Below are 21,990 nucleotides of genomic sequence, written 5' to 3'. Positions count from 1 at the left end.
GCCCACACACCTCTCCCCCCCCCCGCTCACGCCCCGCCCACCTCAGTCTTGTGTCCCCTCCCCCTGCTCCACACGTACCCTCCGGCGAAGGGCGGATCGCGCCGGCTCGTCCCTGCCCCGGCTCCTCCTCACACGGCGTTTGGCTCTGCGCGTCTCCCTCGAGACTTCTTCCCGCGGAGCGGCGGCGGCCGGCCGGCGCGGGTGCGGCCGAGATGGCGTTGGCGTTGCGAACGCTGTGGCGGGTCGGGGCCGGCCTGGCCCCGCGCTGCCCCGGCCGCTGCGGCTCTCTTCCCCCGCCCCGGCCGGGCTGGCCGCAAGCTGCCTCGGCCCGGAGCCTGGGCACCAGCGTGCGGCTGCTCTCCGGTGAGTCCGGCCACGGGCACGCACGAGCTGCCGGCCGGGCCCACATGGCGGGAGGCCGGGCTGAGGCTGGGGGGAGGGGCCAGGGTGCCTGCTGGCTGGGCCGGTGCAGGGGAGTCGGGGGCGTGTGTGGGGGGGCCGGTGTAGGGAGATCTGGTGGGTGGGGGGCGCCTCGTGGTCCTTGCGGGCCGGAGGGATGCAAACTTTTGGGCTAGGGCCGGGTTGGTGCAATGGTCCGGGTGCGGGCAGGAGAGGGATGGCGGCAGCTGCATGGAGTGTGGTGCAGGTGCCCATTCGTTTGTAAACCGTTAGCAACAAGCTGTGTACCCCTGGCTGGCTCAAGATCTGGGGAGAGCGAGGCTTAGAGCAGTGGGTGTCAACCTGCTTTCATTTGCAGGACCCTAAACATTTTCCAATGGAGGCGCAGCTTGCTTTGGAAATCATAGCCATAGGTTGAAAGTGATGGCTTAGATGAGAGGAGGAGGGGCTTGTTGTAAAGGGCATAGTTGGAAAGCTGGGGGGGTCTAATGTAGAGCTCCTGACTCCCAGGCCCATGTTCTGCACACTAGAAAACTGCCTGGTGTTCATTACTGTACAGAAGAAGGGACTAAAAGAAGGGTGCCTAAAAATAACCCCACTAAGCCCCCATATATATATATATAGCTCAACACATTTTAAAGATGTAAGTTTTAGTGACAAAAAATGGGATGGGGGCAGGTTAGTAAATCATTTTCCACTGCATATAGCCTGGTTTTAAAACAACATATTTTGTAAAATGCACAGTGAGCTGTTATTTTGGTCACAGGCTTTTTCTGCAATAGCAAATGTCTTACCTTTTTTTTTTAATCAATAGGTAGAGTTGCAGTGGCGCTAGTACTGGTATATGCACTAGACTAGGTAGACATGGTGCAGCCATTTTTGTAACTATGGCATAATCTGACTACTTGGTAACACAGCTACCCAGGTGATCTTGCGGTTCTTCCTGCTGACGTTAGCGGGTAAGAAAATTGCTAGTGTGCACAAGACCTTAGATGGTTTTACTTTATTATGCATAGTGTGATGTAATAAAAGTTTAAATCTAGAATTGATATAAAAGAAGCTATTGGCAGGCTCTTTTTGTAGATACAGGCATTATATATTGTTGCATATTCACTGATTCCTTGTCTTATACAAATAGGAAAAGACAACCGATTAGGCCCCAGTCTGCAACTATTACTCGTAAATGTAGATCAACAGAGTCATCTAGGAGGTGTCAACAGGTGAAGCTTTGATGATGCCCTGAAAAATGCAGCCAGTGTGATAATGAATTTAAGGGGAATAAATCACTAAACTTTCCTGGTTTTGAACGAAGTTAATTTAGGTCTCAATGATTCCAGAGGGGTGGCCGTGTTAGTCTGTATACAGCAAAAACGACAAGAGTTCTGTAGCACTTTAAAGACAAACAAATTTAATTTCTGAATGAGTTTTATGTGGGCACATTCACAAAGATGCAGGAGTCCACTTGCATGGAGCTACTTGGAGGATCAGAACCTGAGGCCTGTCTACATTAGGGAACTTGGACCAATGTAACTATGCTGATGTAACTATGCTGTATACTGATACAAACATCTAGTGTAGATGTGCTGCACTGGTGCAAAACTGGGTTTGCATCAGTTAGACTTACTCCAGTAGTGCCTAATGTAGGACAGGTACTTCGTCATGTAAGATAATACAATGGGATATGTTCCTTCTTTTGACTTGGTTTACCATGCTAAAAAGATTTCTTGCAAATAGTGTATTACCCATAAAGTTCTTAATCTGAAGCAGGCTCTTAGTTCAAGGGTACTTGATAAAATGTTGTACTGCTGCGCTACTGTCAGTGTTTTGAAGTCCTGAACTTGCATTACTGATCCATTTATTCACTATTAAGACAAGACCACTACCAAAAAAAAAAAAAAAATCAGAAGTCAGCACATAGTGTCCTGGGCAGAAGAGATGCAGAAAAAGAAGGAGGGGATAGGCAGACCAGGTCTATAATAGCAATGCCTCCAGGTAATGAATTTCCTGGCAATTAATAGCTAGCTGGGTTAAGGGCCTGAGGGTATTCCCTTGTGTCTCTTTCTAGTTCATGTAAATAGTGGAAAGAAGAGGCCTTTTCATTAGCCACTCTTGCTTAATTACAAGAGTAATTCTTGAATCATCTCTTGTCATGCCAATCTTTCTAATATATGGGGCATTTCTTTTGTAGATACACCCTGTATGTAATAATTAAACCACATTCTTATTTAAAGAGAGAAAATAAAGATCTATATGCCGTTGTGTGTTTGTGGTGGTTGGCTCAGGTTTTTCACACTTTTAAGGCGTGTCTACAGAGAGATGCTCAGGAAAGTTAAGCTGAATTAACTGAAGATACGAATTTAAAGTGCGTCAGTTAAAGCCAAAACAAATTCACTTGGGAAGTGAATTAAGCTGAACAAACCAAAGGCCTCTTTACTTCTCCGTGACAGCATCCACCAAGGTTTTAACGACTTTAAATTCTAACCTTCAGTTAATTCAGCGTAATTTTCTTGAGTGTCCCTCTGTAGCCATACCCTCAGTTTTCAGTAGTAATGAACTGTGGCACAGTGCACTCTTTAGTTAATCACAGGTTTTTGCTTTGTTCAGAGTTTAAATGTTCTTGAGGGCATTCCAAGCAAGGTTATTTATTAAAATCTCTCTATTGTTTGTGAATTTAGAATGTTGGTTGCCACAGTGGACAAGAAGTGTTTTTTGCTTCTTTTCTTTTTGATGTGCTACAAAGAGCAATTTAAAGACTGTTCCAACTGTTCAAAACACTTGACTGATTTGGATCAAATCTGTACCTAGTTTGCTTAATTTTGCTTTGTAATCAAATCTTACATATGCTTGTGTGTCTTCATAATGAGTTAGTGGTTGACTTGTGTTTATGAAATACATAATGTTTGTGTTCAACTAGGGCTTTAGTCTGGTTTGATCCTGTGTCTTTATGGTTCAGTGGTAATTTACACATAGCCAATGAAGTTCCAGGTACCTGGGGATTTTAATTTCTGACCTAAAATGTTTTACAAAGACACTCAGTTTTCTTTATCTCCGATCATGTTCTGAGGAGTTTTTAATATTAAAAGCAAAAGCTTTGGGCTTTTTGACATATCATATGTAAAATAGTAAAAATACAGAATTTTACTACATTGCATACAATAGTGTAATAATAAAATGCAAATATAATTTTCTAGGGAAGATACCTTCACCATATGCTTAGGGTCAGTAGTGTAATACATGCAAAGAAAAAATTGTAAGGGTATTATAACACAGTTTTGCATAACTCAAATGGCCCATCTTAATAGATGAGCTTTTCTTTTCTGTTTGAGACCCATTCCAACTTTGCAACTTTAAAATCAGGAGTTTACAACCCATAAGATAGTTGTATTGAAGTCCAGGAGCCCAAGAACTGCTGAATTTCTTCAGGCAGGGGGTTACAAGGATGGGAAAGCTTTGCGGTAGTGGGGATTCTGCAGGGGGCCAGTGGATGAAATTTCATCCTAAAAGAGAAGCTGAACACGCAGAGAGGGTCTTGAAGCCAAAAGGAAAACCAGACAGGAACGTGAATTGCCTGGCCAGACTGAATTGCAATGGCACAGATCATACAGAAAGTTTGGTTTCATAAAGTGTTTTCCAGTTGTCAGAACTATACCAGTGTTTTCCCGTGTCTGAGTGGACATGTGTAGTGAGTCAGGGTGAAGAAAAGTACAAAATTCCTCTGCTACTACCATGCCATCCCATCACCCCCATTCCCAAATCAGGGGGGGGGGGGGGATGGATGAGTAGAGGGGAGAAGGAGCAGACCGAAAGTTTAAGGAATAGGATTGTGGATCTGTTTATTAAGAAGAGGTTAGGGATTAAAGGTCATGGAGAAGAGATGTCTTCAGGTGGGATTCCAAGAGAAACTGTTAAATATGAAGAGGTAGGGCATCTGGAACATCAGTATGGAAAGAGGCTCTCTGGAGAGAATTGGGGTAGTGTTTGTAGAAATGCGACTAGAATACATGCAGAAGCATGAATGAGAATTGCTGTGAAGTGATCAAACTTTAACAGAGTCTTATATATAATTCTCTATTAAGAACACAACTATTAAGAACACAACTCTCTGGTGATCCTGCAGTAATTGCACAATTATATAAATGTCCCAGAAGCTTATCCTGCAACCCTTACTCTTATGTGTAATCTTTACCTGCATGAGTAGTCTGATTAACTTTAATTAGCATAATGTGCAGAACCAGGACTCTTATCGGGATTTGCAAAATGAAATGAATTCAGTAAAATACGGACAGTTTTTTTAGGATTCAGTGATCTTATTTTCATTTATTAAAGTTGTGGGCTTTATTTTGAGTAGCATTGTTGCAAAATGAATAAGTGAAAAATAAATGCACTAAAAACAGTTATGGTTGAGTTTCTGCAAGCTGAAATAGTTAATGAATATCTTTTTCTACAAAGGGATAGCATGACCTCTCCACATTATCTAGGAAAGTTAAAAAATAATGCATTGCATGAGGCACTGAGAAAGTCGCAGTGGTACAGAAATGTTAGGGCTGGCTTTAGTGGGAATAAAGAGGAGACTTGGCTTAATTAAACAATTCTGAATTTGAGGGGGAAAACCTTTTAAAGTTGTGTTGGACACATATACAATGAATAAAATTCTTAAACTGTCATTTTAATTAATGTTACAAACAGTTTTTTTTCCAACTAAATCCCATCTGGTGGTGCTTCATGCTGCATACTTTTTTCTGGTAGCTTTAAATATGATTTCCTATGGCATATTTAGATTATCCAGGGCCAGATTATGCCATCAGTGATAGGCTCATGCTGTGTCATTAAAGATGTAAATCAGGCAGTCTTTTTTTATGCATCTAAAGGCTTCTGCAGTTCACATTTGCTATGTAAATATTTTGGCATCTAAAGCTAAATGATGCAATTGTGATGCACATTTCAACACCTCGCATGTGGTCTGTGTTAATATAAAGCATAATACCAGTACTTTTAAAAAGTACCCCACACATAGAGTTCACTGCATAGTTGAACAATACCACTCAAAGGCAAACTCAAGAAAAAACAGTTTTAGAACTGCCAGTGTATTAGAGTATTTATAAAAATGATATTTAAAAAAAAAATCATTTAAGTCTCTTTCATTTTAGCCCGAAAATTCACAGACAAGCATGAATGGATATCAGTTGAAAATGGTATCGGGACAGTAGGAATCAGCAATTTTGCACAGGTATTGATTTTTTTTTTTTTTTGTCCTGCACTATTTACTTACACATTCCTGCTCTTGTCCTTGATCTTTCGATTGTTACCCTGTCCTTTTATTTTTTTTATTGCATATACTGTACACTGAAGCATATTATGGACTTAGATCTCAAACTATTTCTAAAGCACATTATGTCACTTCAGCATTTGCAGATAATTTTTGATCATGTTCGTTCTTCATAGGATTGACTTAGCCTTGATGAGCATCTTAGTTGTTAATTCAGAACAATAACAAATCAGATTTATTACTGTTTTAATCTTTTTATCTTCTTTCTTTATTAGAACACTAGAATACATGAAGAAATTATTGCATTGTGCACATTTAGGCCAAATTCTGCTCTGATTTGTACCCCTTTGACTTAAGGGAAGTTGTGAACAGGAATAGAAGTTGGTCCAGAGTGAGTCTGTGCTGTGTGTAATCCAGTCATTGGCATCCTCAACTATGGTGCTTACCACAGAGATTGGACTGTTAGCTTTCAAACCCTTGGGCAGGGGTATTTTTCTAACTTTAGTCCCTGTTATGACTGGTTAATAGGATGCTAGTTAAAGATGTGCATTAAAAACAAAACAAAAAATCCAAAGGAACATGCCTGAACCTGATGGTAACCAAATGTGGGACAATGAACCTGATGGTAACCAAATGTGGGACAATGATGCACGATATATGGGACCATTACAGAAGCTTTGTGTGTAGTTGGATTCATGTTTTTCAGGATAAATAATCTTTTTCTGTAACTTCAACTTTCTGACCATATAAATAACTTCTATTATTATAAAAGATCCCTAGGTTTATGTGGGGTGGAGGTAAATTTGTGCCTTAAAGGACTTGGCCTACTGTTGAACTCAATGGCATAACTCCCAGTCACTCAAATAGCCCAAAACCAGACAGCTGATGAATGTTATGTATTAGGCAATGTGTAAATTGTCTACATCAGGAAGACTAGGAGTTAATATTGCATTGTCTTTCAGATGACACAAACTATACGTGCTTAATCCTTTGGGAATCAAATCTTAGTTCCCTGACCTCATTGGGAGTTTTGCTGTTTGGTCCCATTCTGGTTCTAGTTGACTGTTTATTCTAAAAGATCCACAAGAGTTCTGTCACATCTTGCCTGGATGAATGATTATGTAATTCTTTCTTATGGCCTCATAACACAGCCTTACGTTCTTAAAACCAATATGAGATTTATCTTGCAATTTAGTTTGCAAGTGGTGTATCAGAAATGTGATTTCTGTTAAAAATGTGCAGACTTTGAGTGCAGGGCACTAACATTAAGCAGAAGGAATACAATTTTAGTCTAATTAGTTGTGTAGTTACGACCTTAAAACCCTTCCCCACATGCTCACTTAATCTTTACTATATATTCCTGATGCATTTGGTTTGCTTTTAGGAAGCATTAGGAGATGTCGTTTATTGTGGTCTTCCAGAAATTGGGACAAAGTTGAATAAACAGGGTAAGTATTTTAATTTTAGGCTGTTAAACTGTTGCTATAACAATTGTTTTAGATTTTAATCTAAACTAACATTATTATACCACTTCTTTAGTTCATGGTGTTTTTCTTATAGTTGAACAGTGTTTGATGTTCCCTTGGATCCTGTAATATTTATTTTCATTAATATGGTTGCATATTTGTTGGATGAAAAGTATGGATTGTGCACATTTCTAAGAGGGCTAAAGGCCTTATTTTTGAACTTTTGAATTTTTGAATGTTAGAACAGGGCAAATAGAGTTCTCAAGTCTTGCTTAATGGGAGAACCTGCCTTTCAAATTGTAAAGAAACACTTAAAATCAGTTGTATAATTTAAATGTTTGCTTAAATTTTTAATTTTAAATTTAATAGAATTGCTACAATAAACTTTTAAAACTACAATTTTCCATATTGTGATTTGACAACCTGCCAGTGCTTCTACGTGGCTTATTTGTTACTGTTTTTCCAAATTGCTTTTTGGTTATAGCATTAATCAATTCAGCAGTTGATGTGGCACTTTACAAATTCAAAGCTTTATATAAATCTTGACCCCTAAAGCAAGTTACCAGAGCTGGAATTAGAACTTGATAGTTTCCAGCTTGCAGACCCATGCTTGGGCCATACTGCTTCTCAGTAATTTAATTATGTATTATAACATTATAAAGAGTGTAATAACTTGTAAATCACTACAAAAGAGTGTGTGTTAGCAAGCCGGAGGAGGCTTTTCCTTTCTGTTTTCATAAACAGTGCTGGTGTTCTGGTACATGTTGTTCCAAAAATCATTTTTGCCTAGAGAGATAAATAATCCATCATGAACTACAGAAGCAGGAAATTGGGAAACAGGATTACAAAAGAGGTGAATCAGAAGGGCCTTTATTCTAAAATCTTTGTAGTGTAAAATATCCCTTGCAGACTGTTTTAGCCAAACCCTCTACACAAGGCTTGAATGGCAAACATTGGACAAAGGCCCTTTTCTTTTGGGATGCTAATTAACAAACTCCAAATTTTTGTTTTACTTTATAGTGTGCTCCTCCAATTCTAGCCCTGAATCTGCACAGTGCACATCTCATTCCAAACTCTCTTGAACCCATTGCATTGTGTCTCCCTGTGCTCATACCAACCTGCTGTTCTGACAATTCCATGTTCCTCCAGCCGGTTTCTCATTTCATTACAGTTTGTGGTTGTTCTCAGTCGCGTTGCACCATCTGCTATTTTCATAACTATATAAAATAAGGAAAAGGGGATGAGCAGTTCTGTGGTACCCACTGGCTGATTCTGAATACTGAGAATTCTTTCTTCCAATGCATTAGCTCCTGATAGTGTGTCTGAAAGAGTGCATTCTTTTAGCATGGGGGGAAATCAGAGTTCATGAAACTATTTCCTTGACTATTTCACAGGCAGATTACTTTAGATAAAGGTTTAAAGGCTAGTTAGCAGCTACTCAGAATGGATGTTGAGGCTATATCTACACAATACTTTTTTGTCGATATAATGCAGCTTATGTTGACCTAACTATGGAGGTGTACACACTGCAATGCTCTTCCCGCTGCTTTAACTTGCTTGCTATGCTGACATAATAAAACCACCTCAACGAGAGGCGTAGAGTTTAGGGTGATGTAGTCAGAGCAACACAGTGTCAGTATAAACTCTGCATTGCTTGTGTCACCCTAAGTGGCCTCCATGCCCACTGTGACCACTCTGGTCACTGATTTGAACTGACTTGCAGTCAGGTACAGAGGTGTGAATGCCCCTCCCATTAAAGCCCTAGGAAGTTTTGAACTTGCCCTCCCTGTTTGCTCGACATAGAGAGTTCACATAACAACTGCCCAGCCGAGCAGGCCAGCCCCACGCAGCAAGCTCTGCCTGGAGTATGTGGGAGGTGGTGATCTCCTGGGTCTGTGGGTAGAGGAGGCTGTGCAGGCACAGCTCCAATCCAGGGGCTGGAACTTGGTCAGGACATGGAGGGGAGGGGCTATGATAGGGGGACAGAGCAAATAGGGAGGCAAATAGTTGCCTCTGGTGCGGAGCTGCAGTCATGCCACTTCTACAAGGAGGGTGCTGGAATCAAGATGGTGGTGAATGGCCCCCCCGTTGAGCTCTTCTCATAGCCTTGTGTTCATAAGGCACAGCACAATACTGAGGTGCAGTGCAGGATTCAGACTTTCTGACACAGATGGCTGACTCGCAGGTTACCAGGGCAATGGAAAAACTGCTGGAAACCTAGTAGGATGCCCATGGAATGATGGGATTGAGAAACCTGCATCATGTGACACTGAGCCTGCCCCATGAGGCATTGCAAACTCTTCCCAAAACATCCTGTGGCCAGTTGCGCAGTGGAATTGCTACCCACAATGCCACTGCTCTGTCGATGCAAGAGCTGCTACTCTGGATGTGCTCCAGCAACACATTAAGCATAGTGTGGACATGCAACAGTTGTTTAATTACAGTGGTGACTGTACGTCCATGTAAGTTCAGTTTACTTAACTTTGTATTGTAGATATAGCCTTAGACTCTTTGCGGCAAAGGGATGGATGTGGCTCCTTCTGATGCCTAACCCATCTTTGCTGGCCAGAAGTTTTGCTGTAAAGCACTGTACGTTGGCTTAGCAGTATTCAATTTATATATACATATATTTGACAGGTAATATTGATGTTAAAAATAAACATTTTCTTATTTTGATCTATTCACTTTTGCAGAGTTGACAAAATTAAGGGTTTGAAGGTTTTTTGAAGGTTTTATCAGTTTAAATGTAGAGTTGCAGGAAATTGGGGTGTGTCAGAAAATAGCTATTTAATGACCATAGATATCCTTAAAACAAATTCTAATAAATTCTCAAGAAGCATTGTTCTTACCTGACTTATCTGTACATTTCAGTTACCGATGAAAATATGTTTGTGTGTGCAGTAAAATCAATGTTTACTGACATTTACTGATAAAAGTTGAATTCTTCCAGATCTAATCATAAGGCACCAGCCCCCAGGACAAGCTAAGTGACAAATTCCCATCTTTTGTGTAGTAGCAGGTAGTATTATCCCTCTACTGCTCCTTCATTCAGAGTACATAGTGCAAAAAGAAATTTCACACTTGAAGCCTAGATTGTAATGAAACCAGGGCCTTACCTTCAGCTTCTCTGAAAGTCTCATCCTTTCTTCCTTGTTTAGTTTCCAGAGACCTATCTGGGCTGGGTCATCTTTAAAATGTTTGTATTTCAGATGAGTTTGGTGCTCTGGAAAGTGTGAAGGCTGCTAGTGAACTCTATTCACCTCTCACTGGAGAAGTAACTGAAATTAACACTGCACTTGCAGACAATCCAGGACTCATCAACAAATCTTGTTACGAAGATGGTAAGAAGCCATTGTTTTAATTTCAAGGAGTGAACAGCACTTCTGGGATTAAGATCCAGATGGTGTTTCTATCATAAGCAGATCTGTTGTCCATATCTCCAATTTAATTATTTGGAAGCTAAAAATGACACAGAGGAAACATATCTCTTAGCATCCTCCAGCTCCAATAAATCCCATAGTATGAACCTATTAACATTTTAGTCCTGTCTTCACTAGGAAACTGACTTGTTGCTTACAACTTTCAGAAATCTTCAGAGGTAAATGTACTGTGGTTGAGTTTCAACCACCTTAAATAGCAAAGGAAGAACATATATTTATTTCCTCCTTCAAGTTTGACAGATCTTAAATGCATCTGAAATTTTTTTTGCCCATATTAGATGACCAAGTGCTTGGGTCTATTCCAGTTTTAAAAGCTGTAGTATACGTGGATGAACTTTAAAAAGGATTTTCTTAGTGTTTGAATTTGGATGTATTTATTTTATAAGGTCCAGTTAATTTTTTAAAAATTTAATTTAATTTCTTACTTGCAGGTTGGCTTATCAAGATGACTGTGGACAGTCCTTCAGAACTTGATGAACTGATGAGTGAGGATGCATATGAGAAATATATAAAATCCATTGAGGACTGACCTGGAATGCTAAAATAAACCGCTATAAAACACTTACTCCAGCGTAGTTTGTCATAGATTAGTGGTGTACAGAAGGTCTGACGCTGGGCATTTAAAATTGCATATTCCAGAAATCTTGGACAACATTTCAAGACCAATATGATGCCTCTGAATCATGTTGTACTAAAGAGCAATCCTGTGACAATTAGAGACTACAGATAGGGGAAAAAATGCTTAACATTTGCTCCCTTTTGCACATCTTTTGCTAGTGATTTTTTGTAGCCTATTAAACTTGATTTGTCATCTGGAGTAAAATAAATCTGATTCCTAAAAATATGCAGGTATAATATGGTAACATTGTAATATACAACAGCCTTAACAGCAGCATGGTAACTTGGTTGCTATTTTTCAGCACTGCAGTTAGCTGTCCAAGTACATTTACATAGCTAATGGTATTGTAATACAACCGCTGCATCAGGTTGCAGGTGTACACAGCAATATCATCTTTAAAATTTTTGATTGAAAACGGCTCTAGCTGTAGTCATTTTCTACAAATAAGGCTACAGGCTTGCAGCAGACTAGGTAACAGAAAATAAAAAACCTGACTTTACCAATCATGTTTTCTGTTATTTTGTATTCCATGTACCATAACCCTATTTTTATATGAAGTTTGTATCCTGTTCGAAACTTGCAAGATTAACCTACCACTTGCACAAACTTGGGACTCAAAATACATTTAACCCTTCAAAGCTCTGGATCTGTATATTCTATCTATGCATTTAGGTGCTAGAATGACCAATATCTTATTTTGACACATACATGACTGAAATGCAGTCCTCTCTTATGCTTTAACACAATCTTATGGTCTTCTCAGTCAATACCATGGGTTCATTGATGGGTGAAGAGGACCTAAAGTCTCAATAAAAGGCCAGCTGCACCTATTATTTATACAAACTAAAGGATGAGTCAATGTACTTAAAAAAAACCCACTCTGATTTAGATTACAAGGGTGATGAGATAGATGGAAGTGATGTGAACAAATCATAGTCTCCTGTTGAAAAATTTAATTTGGGAGGTGAGAAAAGGATACAAGCACAATTGGATTGTGGGAAATTACCTGTATACTTTGCTTTTCATATGAGTTCCAGAGCTATTTGGATTTCATTCATTTTTTTCCTAACCTTTGTGCAGAAGGATACTGAACTTTTTTTAAGAGAAGTAAATAATGCTATCAGCTGATTAGGCAGCAGCAGATTCTCCCCATTCTTTAATGTGATCCAATTGGGAAATGGTTGCTGTGCTCATAAGCAAATGTATAGTAAAGGAAAGCCACCTGGGGACTACAGAAATGTCAATTTTTTGGATAGTGAGTTTATAGGGTGTAGATTCCTAGGGATCATCTAGTGATACTGACAGGGCTTAAGAAAATCAAGGCAAAAACAAGCAGTTTACAGCTACTCATTGCAAAGTCAGTTTAAATAGACTGAAAAATGACAAAAATCTTACCTTACAGTCAGAAGCTGAAAAACTTGAAATTTTCTTTCTGCTGTTCAAACAGGAACTATTAATATTTATTTTGAGAAGTGGCACTTCTATCCCTTTCTGGTATTGTCGCAGTTTAGAATGTGCAATTAATAACTTCCGTCTACCAATCACCAACTCCAATCTAGTTAAAAGGCTTTTTTCCCTTCAGAGCAGGTTTAACGGGCTTTCTGTGCTCAGTTAAGGAATGCTTACCTGTAACCAGTGATAGCCTTTCACACAGTGGATGTAGAGATAATCTACCAGGAAAGATGTAACCCAGGTGTCTCATATTCATCCAGTCTATCAGCCAAAACTCTCCATTATGGCAGCATCAACTAGTGAGTATTCCATTTGCCCCTGGGACCAGGCCTTGGCAATCACTTCTCCAACCTTGGCACTGAGGCAAAAAAATGATAAAGTTTAAAGTATTTTTCTCCAACACAGTAAAATATAGAGGGCATATAAACACAGTGATTTTAAAAGTACCACAATAGAAAGTTTTAATATAACATTTCAAATAGTGAGGTATTCTATTATAGGTCTCTATTACACTTAGAAACAATAAAAACAAATTACATTCAGCAGTCTATAGCCAAAGTGTGTATACATTATAATACTAGACTTTAATATCCGATTAAGATTTAGAGATGGGAAAAACCCATTAAATTGTCCAGACTATGTCCCTGCCCATACAACATGTCCATTGCCTTGTCTAGGTCAAGATATGTTATATAACTTCCACTACTTTTGGAAGACTAGCTCATATTCCTCAATGACTTTATTGATAGGAAATTTCTGGCCAGAATGGACATTTATGCCCTTGGCTAAGTACATCACACCATTAGACCATGGTAATATTGCAAGTATCAGGTTGAAACCTGTGCCTTGGGATATGTAACCAGTATGCAGGTCTGACTGATTCTCTTGGCTTGTCTGGAAACAGTCTCAACAGCCAATAAGCGAGATCTCTCCAGGCCAGCTTTCCGAGAAACCTAGGTGCACGCATTTTGGTGAAGTAGGCTTCATAAAGTGCTGTCTTTGAACTGACCTGACCAAAATGGAGGTAAGGAGAGAGCTGACTGGTGTCAGACATGTCAGCACAAGCTGATTTTTTTCATAGTATCTAATTCCTTTAAATAAAAAGAAATATATATACAACTCTTTGCCAAATTTGTGATTGTCCCACAAAAAACCATGAGAGTCATTTTTACTCAGTATTAAGGGACCATTAAAAAAAATGTGTTAATCACACAGTCGATCTAGAGCTAGGGTATAATACTGTTCCTATTAAAGTCTGGAAATTTACCATTTACATCAATGGAAACAAATTCAGGCTCCTATTCTGTACAGCAGCTTTCCCTGAAATGTTTCCTACCAGTCCCAAGAAAGTGTGCCAGGCATTAGAAACCACCAAGTCCCAGGATTTTCTGACTAGCTGGCTAGTCAATCTAAGTCAAAGAGGAACAACAATAAATTAACAAGATTTAGTTATCTTTAATACAGCCCTTTGTATGCTCATATATTCAGGATCCATGGTGAACTCCCTTTTAACCACATTATGTAATAATTCCAATACATAGTTATATCTCTGTGTATTGTTTCTTTTGCTATTTTGCCCTGCATTTTGTTCTCTGAGATGAGAAATTCATGCCAAAGAACAGTTTTCCTTTTAGTTTCTTAAAAAATGGATTGTGTAGGGCATATATTTAGAAATTTACAGACTCAACCTTCACATAAAAAAATTGTCTCAAACCAGAGGAAGAAATTTTAAGTCACGTGCTTAGCTACTGCAATAGTTTTAGAACAGTTGCTCTTGCATACAATATGGTCAGCAATGATCAAGTGTAACAACCTGTAGCACAAATATACAGAAGGTATCAGCATGTGGGAACAGGAATTAAAACTGAACTTTCATCTTCCAAACCTGTGATTTAGGAAAGTCAATAGCTCAGAACCTAGAGGGAATCCAGGCAGAGATAAATAAATCTGACATTCCATCCACTAGAGGGCAATTGTGATTTACACACATACCAGTAGATTATGAAAGGATGGTTGGTTTGCAGACACAAAGGTATAACAAGTTTTTAGTCTAAAGCTTCCTTTCCTACTTTAAAATAGTGATTTGGAAATAAACAATAGGAAGAAAGACCAAATATCACTGTTGGAAGGTGACATAAAAAGGCTTATTTGTTATAAAATGGAAACTAAAGGCAAAATTCCCATTCATATTACTTTGAAGGTCATTTTCAAAACCACAGCTATTCTACACCAGCAGCTAGCCAGAAGGCTCCTATGAATACTTAAATGTCATCTCCCACAAAAACTTTCTAATATATGGAAAGGTACAACTTTTTTTATTTTAAAAGATCTCAGAAAGAGTTTAAACAAAAAACAAAAAAATCCCAGTCCTGAAATCTAAACTCTTCTTCCATGAACTACAGATCTCTAATGCAGGCTCTAAATAAACTGTAAAGATCCTAGAAGACTTTTAGGTCATTAAACAGTGTGATGGCTTGGGGCAATAGCTGTACAACTTATTTATTCTGATTGCTACTGTGAATTGTATTATAAAAAACTGCTATATTATGCATGCCTATATGTTTGTGGATGCACAACTGCTGACAGCCTGTAGCAGGGACACACCAGATAGGGCAATTTGAAATACTTTAAGATTAATGATGGTACTTAAACCCCACAAAAGTCATGCTAAAAAAGCAACTGCATCCTTAGAAAAAACAGTTTAGCTGATTCCTCTGATGGCAGGAGGAAAGGTAGAAGCAGCGGCAAGTTACCAGAAGTAGAACAAAAGACAGGTGACCAGGACGGGTTTAAAATGAACACATAGGAAGGGGGGCCAGAGAGGAAAAGGAAGTGTGGAGCAGGAGAGAGTAAGGTCACAGAAGCTGGATAAGGAGCTCCATGAAACAGAAAGGCCAGCTAACGTGACAGCCTGCATGAGAAGGGGATATCCTGCTTGCCTTCCTGGACACCAAGGGTCTCCAAAGACTCCCAAGGGAAGGTTGAGATAGAAAGGAACATGTATGTAATGTTTATTGTTTTGTATGCTCCCAAGTAAATATAAAGAGCATAAAGTTGTTAAACTCAGTAAAGTGTCCCTCTGTGTGATAACTGCTTCACAACTGCTGCCCCTGAGAGAGTTAGACTGTAGACCAGCTTCGCACCTTTGGGTGGAGTTCCGGGAGAGGGTGTTTTTAAGTAACTGGGTATCTCAGGTGGCTGGTCAGGTGGGCTCAGGATCCCTGTTTCTGACAAGGGGTAACAGACTGAGAGTCAGAGCCCAGGAAATGTGCCAGAGAGGCCAAGTGAGGAACTAGTGCAGCAGACTGCTGAGGGAAGCTTAACCGACCCCAGGGGATCCAGAGCACAGAGGTTTGGAGTCCTCTCCCATAGCAGTCTTAGTGTGTGGCCAGGAGGGGGCCACAAATAGATAATCAGAGTACTGTAAATTTACAATGGTACCATCTTTTCTCTGTGGTATCCTAGACAGTTTGAGGTGATCTGGAGTGACCCACTTTATCAGCTGCTATAGAAGCCATTGGAATTCCGCAGGAAGTTCCAACTATGCCACTATCCATTCCTTCTTCCTGGCCTTGAGAAGGAATGTGGAGTGCTTGGAGCTTCGAGGAATTCCAATAGCTTTTTACAGCTGCCAATAAAGTGGGTCACTGAGCCAATACCTACAATACACTCCAGTGAACTGAATATAATAGTTTTAAAAATAAAAGCACTTTCCCGGAATCACACCATCATGCAATGTTTGTAGGGGGATAGTGCAGTAGGGAGGAAAGCCTCCTTGCAGCAGCACAGCACCTAGCAGACGGGTTCTGACTTTGTTACAGACTTCAGCCTGGAATTGTAATGTCGCTGTGCCTCAGTTGGCACCTCTATAAAGTGGGGTTAAAAGCAGTTACCTACCACACAGAAAGATTGTGAGGCATTATTCATTAATGTGCATAAGTCATTTTGAGATACTCAGATGTGAAGTGCTATGGGACTAGAAAGTGTTGTTATAGCCCTACAAAATGAAGGGGGTTTAAGGTAACATAAATAAGCTTCTCTCCTGAAACCAAAACTGCAACTGTTGCAAATATCTCTCTCAACTCAGCAGATCTGCAAGCATCATAAAAAGTGTTATCTTGGCATCAACAAGACGACTGGGCAAGTCACTTACAAAAATTCTATCTAATTTCTTCATTTCAACTCTACATATCTCTAAGCCCAACTCCTTCTGTGATCATCATGTACAGGCTAGTACAGGCAATCTGAATGCTGCTGCTCACATTCTACGTTTTTACTCATATTTTCTTCTTGAAATAATAGTTTTCTTTCCTTTTAATTAGATGGATACAAAACAATCGCCACAGCCTGGAGAGAATATAACAGACACTTGTGACATTACCTTACTCGCTTTGTCTCTCTAATACCCTGGGACCAACATGGCTACAACTACACTGCAAACTTCTGGCATTGTCATTACTTAAAACAGGCAGCTGGGATGTAGTCAAGTGTGAAAAAGTCTTTGTCTTCTCCCTCAAAACTCTCTTGGCCAGCATTATAAAAGCTATGAGGTTACTCCCAAACATGGGTATCCAGAACGACAACTTTCTGAGCTACCAGCTGAGCCAGAATTCAACGTTTCTTTTATGAAATGCACTTAGAAAAAGGATGATCCCGTGAAGTCAGGATATCTGTCAATTCCCTACTGTATCATGGCTTTATATGTGATCTTGAGCAAATCACTTACCTAATAGTGCCTCTAAAAATGTTAGAATAACAATACTTCCCTACTTTGCATGGTTTCATTAATTAATGTCTGTAAAGTATTTGAAATCTTTGGATTAAAATACCTATGCATGAATTATTATTACATGAAAAACATCCATAGGTAACATTCACCAGGGTAAAACTAAACTAAAGTAATAATAATACTCTGCAACTGTATAACAGTTTGTAGCTGGGGATCTGAAAGTACTTTACAAACACTTAAATTAATTAAGACTCAAAACGCTCCAGGAGCTAGGTGGTTTGATATTCATTTTATAAATGACGAAACTGGCATAGCACAGAGAGCCTGTGACTCCATGGCAGAGCCAAAAAGAGAATCCAAGAGTCTCAACTCACACAGTTCCCTGATCTAACCACTAAACTTGTAATTATTTTTCTATAATTACAGACTTTAGAAAGTTCATCCACGGAATTGTGTTTTTTCTGCAATAATTTAATCTCTTTTCCATGGATTACCTTTGTAAATTACTTTTCTGTATAATATATATATAATTTCTTCACTATAATAATGGTGTATGCTGGGTAAGATTAATCTCTCTCTTTAACCCAGGGCATGTTTGAGAACTCCTCTGTATCTCTGGTTACACTTTTTTTTTACCTGTATGGCACTCATGATACATCTCTAAATAACAGGACAACAAAGTAGGCTTTTGGTGAAAGAATCTCAGCCCAGCGGTGATAGCATTTCAGTAGTACTGTGTGTATATAGTTTTTAAAGCACCTTAGATTCCTTTTAGATGCAAGGCTCTATACAAATGTATGAACTATTATAATTCACTGATGAGAAAACATAATCATATTCCAGCAGCAAAGAAGCAAAAATACTAAACAGATTAATGTTGCATCTACAGTATTGAAAAATGGAATCAGGTTTACGTGACAATATTATTCTTTTAGAGAGTTATGCTGTAATATTTACCAATACACTATTGTTTTTAATTTGTCAGGAGAGTCAGCAGACATGGATATAAAATATGTTCAGTATAAGCTTCACTGCTAAATTAAATTAGCAGTAAGACAATTACTTAAGCAACTCTGACTACTGAGTTACAAAGATGGCACATCTCAGTTTCTTTAACACAGCATGTGTGATATTTCTAATGCTCTCTTTGCCTGGTGCCTCCAGTCAATCGAAGATCTGTGGATAAGGATCCTCTTTCCTTTTTTAATCTTATTGATATATTTGGGACTTACGATCTTCTTAAATTAGTATCTTCCCACACAGAGCTGTAATAAATCAAGCTGACATTTAAAAAACACGATGGTTATCTTCATGTCACTTAATCATCTGAGAAACAACTAAAGTAATAAACTCTTCAAGAGCTATCCTCAGCTTTTCAATTGGGAATGTGAAATTTCTGGTTCTTTGTACTGATGAGAAGTGTCAGAGAGTGCAAGTAAAAGGAATATAGTAAGACTGCACTGGATTTTTTGGAAGGGATAAATGTGTTGGTTCCACTACCACTATCACATGATGTTTGAATGGGTGGAGGAGTTTCGTAATTTTCATTCAAATAGCGTGCTTTATTAATACAGCATTTGTGGTTTAAAATATCAGTGCCATAATTCCACCTCTTGGTGGCATTCAAAATGTAAAAGACAAATTTATCTGCCAGAGAAAAGAAAAGCTGGAAGTCTAGGAGAATCAGGCCTAATTTTCTACTCAACTCATTTTCCTCTCAAATGCCCTGAATTAACATTCCCATCTCAGTTTTATTTAACTCCCTTGTGAAATGTAAAGGGTGGAACGAAAGACATGATTAATGTATTGGGTGATCTGACTTGATAAGGAAAAAACAAAAAAAATGGAACTAACATGATATATATGCAAATCATGTGAACCTTATTTGTTGTAACCCTCATCCTTCCCTCCCTCTCCCAACAGTCTTTTCTCTTCTCTTGCTGTGTTATATCTAACTGAAATGGTAAACTCTTCAAAGTCAGGACCTTGTTTTCTCACATATGTGGAAAGCATCAAGATTTACCATATTTAGGAGCCAATCCAATTTCCACAGAGTCAGTAGGAATCTTTCAGTTGACTTGGACAGAGATGGATTGAGTTTTCAGGCCTACTATCACTTCCCCTGAAGTTACTGGCAAAACTCCCTTTAACATTAAAGGAAGCTGGATCAGGCTCTTAGAGAGCAGTGCAAGAATAGCCTACTTACATAAGGCTGGATTGTGCCACCCTTACTTATGCTGAGCAGTAATACCTCTCTATACAAGTAGTCCCATTGGTTTCAACAGGATTACTTGTTTAGTAATGTAAGAGTGGTACAGTATAGCCATATGTATTTCCCAATAATCAGGGCAGGAGCATCCCTAACAATGCTGACCTGGGGGATTTCCTGCCAGGCTTTAATCATTAAAAGATAGCAGCTTTAGCAGAGTGAATGCCAATATATTCTCCCATTTAAGGAGGTTAATATATATCTCAAATTTTTGTGAGGCACCCAGATTTTATAGTGATGGGCGCATTAAAAATGTGCAATAAACTGATGTGCTCACAACAAATGAGTAGATAATACTCCCTATTTCTCTTACCTGACCTATTTTTAAACAAACAAAAAGAGCCACCAAGATATGCACGTCTAAACTAAAAAAGCATGTGATTATGTTGTAATCCTCATTCTTTCTTGTCCCGTCTCCACCTACTGTTTACCACCCTCACTTGGTTTGTTACATCTAAAATATATATTATAAGATCACTGAGAGAAGGGCTGTTTCTGAGTCAAGCAACTAGTACACTTTGGAAGCTATAAAATAAAATCATAAGTAGTAATCTTACCTGATTGAAATAGCTGCAGTAAATGTCCTGCAGCTGAGAGTGCAGATGTGCATGATGCCACCTTTGACTTTTGACAATCTCCAGGAACTGGACTTTCAGTCTTAGGATATTCCAGTGAGGAAAGAACCAAGCAGAAAAACTTCCCAGCTTCCATGTTGCTTCTCTCCAGTTCTAGCTTGTGTACCTCAATCTGAAAGTCTCTCTCACAGGAGATCCTGAAGTTGTCAGTTTCTCCATGACTTTCTCCTCCATGGCCCATCAGCAGCAGGTACTTGTCTGTTCCCAAAGCAGCTGTTCTACAATCTTGGCAACTGCACGGTTTTGTAACACTGCTGAATTCTTAACTGTCCTATGTGACCCACAGCAGTTGTGCACATACTGAGTCAATGTGTTTGAAGGCAGAGCTGCTCCTGCATTCATCTGGGGGGTGGGTCTAGCAGGGATACAACCTAGTTCTGCACCTTCAGGGTATCAAACCACAGAGCAAATGATCTATTGTGTCTTCCCACCTCCTTCACAACTACCACTTCTTCTGAAATTCATCATTTTGTCTGCAGGTTTATAAAATAAAGAAACTTGTAAATTTAATGCTGCCTTGTCCTGTGACATCTGAGCTAAATTACTTGGAACTAGATAGCAACATTCCTCCCAGATTAACAGTATTCTCCAGGAAGGCTCAGCCATCTTCAAAGTACACTTCCCCTCCCTGGAGCCCTCTGCCTGTTGTCTCGTGTCTGTGCTGATGAGTGGGTGGGATTGAATGGGCCAGAGGGAAAAATTGGAGGGTTAGGGCTAGGGGGATGCAAATAGTTCCCTTTGTGGCCCTGAAGAATTTACTCAGAAAAGGAAATATAACGCCAGAACCAAGGGTCATGGTGGCAAGCAGGAAGTCCATCTTAGGATAGCCCCATTGCTGCTCTGCTACCATGGAGCTGCTTGAGGCCACTGGGGCGCAGAACTAGCGTGAAGACAGGAGGCTGGGTAAAAAGTCCCCTCCCATAGGCTTTTAATGTGTGAGAGGATGATTTGGCCCTTGACTGCAGGCAAGCTTGGTGGGGCAGGAAGACTGCCTTTTCTGTTTTATACAGTATCAAGCAATTGGCAGCATTTCATAAAATACAGAAACAAATATTTTGGCAAATATACTAAAATAAAAATCCACATAACTAACATCAATCCAACATTACTCATTATTTTTATCAATGATCTGGAAGTAAATATGAAATCGTAGCTGATAAAATTTGTGGATAATACAAAAATCAGTTGAGTGGTAAAAAATGATGAGGACAGAGTAGTCATTCAAAGTGATCTGGCTTGTTTTATACACTGGGTCCTTTAAAAAAAATGTGTTGTAATAAGCCTAATGCAAGGACATATCTCTAAGAATTCAGGCCATATCTACAGAACTGAACAGTATCCTGGACAGCAGTGACGCTGAAAAAGATTTAGATCATACTGCACAAACTGAACATGACCTCCCAGTGCAAAGCTGTGGCAAAGAGAGGTAATAATGCAATCCTTGAGTGTATAAGCAGGGAAGTGAGTAGAAGCAGGAAGATTATTTTACCTCTGTATACAGCAGTGGTGAGACCAAAAATCGAATACTGTGTCCACATTTTAAAAAGGATGTTGAAAAACTGGAGATGATGCAGAAAATAGCCACAAAAATCATTCGGGAGCTGGACAAAATGCGGTACAGTGAGAAACTTAGAGAGCTCAATGTGTTTAGATTATCAAAAAAGATATTAAAAGGTGGCTTGATCCCAGTATATAAGTACCTTCTTCATTGGGAA

The 21,990-nt window shown here is 39.3% G+C and overlaps 1 protein-coding gene and 2 long non-coding RNA genes across 4 annotated transcripts; 1 reads left to right on the top strand and 2 right to left on the bottom strand.

Moving 5' to 3' along the window:
• Window positions 1-94: 94 nt before the first annotated feature.
• On the top strand, window positions 95-11,689 carry GCSH (glycine cleavage system protein H). The gene is made up of 5 exons (XM_067540141.1): window positions 95-363; window positions 5,547-5,626; window positions 7,050-7,113; window positions 10,341-10,472; window positions 11,003-11,689. The coding sequence occupies exons 1-5, from the start codon at window positions 213-215 to the stop codon at window positions 11,098-11,100; spliced, it is 525 nt and encodes a 174-aa protein (XP_067396242.1). The 5' UTR covers window positions 95-212; the 3' UTR covers window positions 11,101-11,689.
• Window positions 5,634-6,991, bottom strand: LOC137147784 (uncharacterized). The gene is made up of 2 exons (XR_010918349.1): window positions 6,285-6,991; window positions 5,634-6,254 (listed from the first exon to the last, which is right to left on the bottom strand). It is a non-coding gene; the product is annotated as an uncharacterized lncRNA (long non-coding RNA).
• LOC137147783 (uncharacterized) lies at window positions 7,449-20,744 on the bottom strand. Of its 2 annotated transcripts, XR_010918348.1 has the most exons (5): window positions 20,198-20,744; window positions 12,817-13,000; window positions 10,248-10,590; window positions 8,250-8,348; window positions 7,449-7,917 (listed from the first exon to the last, which is right to left on the bottom strand). It is a non-coding gene; the product is annotated as an uncharacterized lncRNA (long non-coding RNA). The 2 variants fall into 2 exon arrangements; XR_010918347.1 differs by having other exon boundaries at window positions 7,449-8,348.
• Between the last annotated feature and the right edge of the window lie 1,246 nt (window positions 20,745-21,990).

The sequence above is a fragment of the Emydura macquarii genome, unplaced genomic scaffold (genome assembly GCF_026122565.2).
Source record: "Emydura macquarii macquarii isolate MOO-44397 ecotype Brisbane River unplaced genomic scaffold, CSIRO-AGI_Emac_v2 contig_561, whole genome shotgun sequence".
Classification (NCBI taxonomy): Eukaryota; Metazoa; Chordata; order Testudines; family Chelidae; genus Emydura; species Emydura macquarii.
The sequence above is the reverse complement of the archived record's forward strand: the minus strand, read 5'-3'. Positions and strand labels throughout refer to the sequence as shown.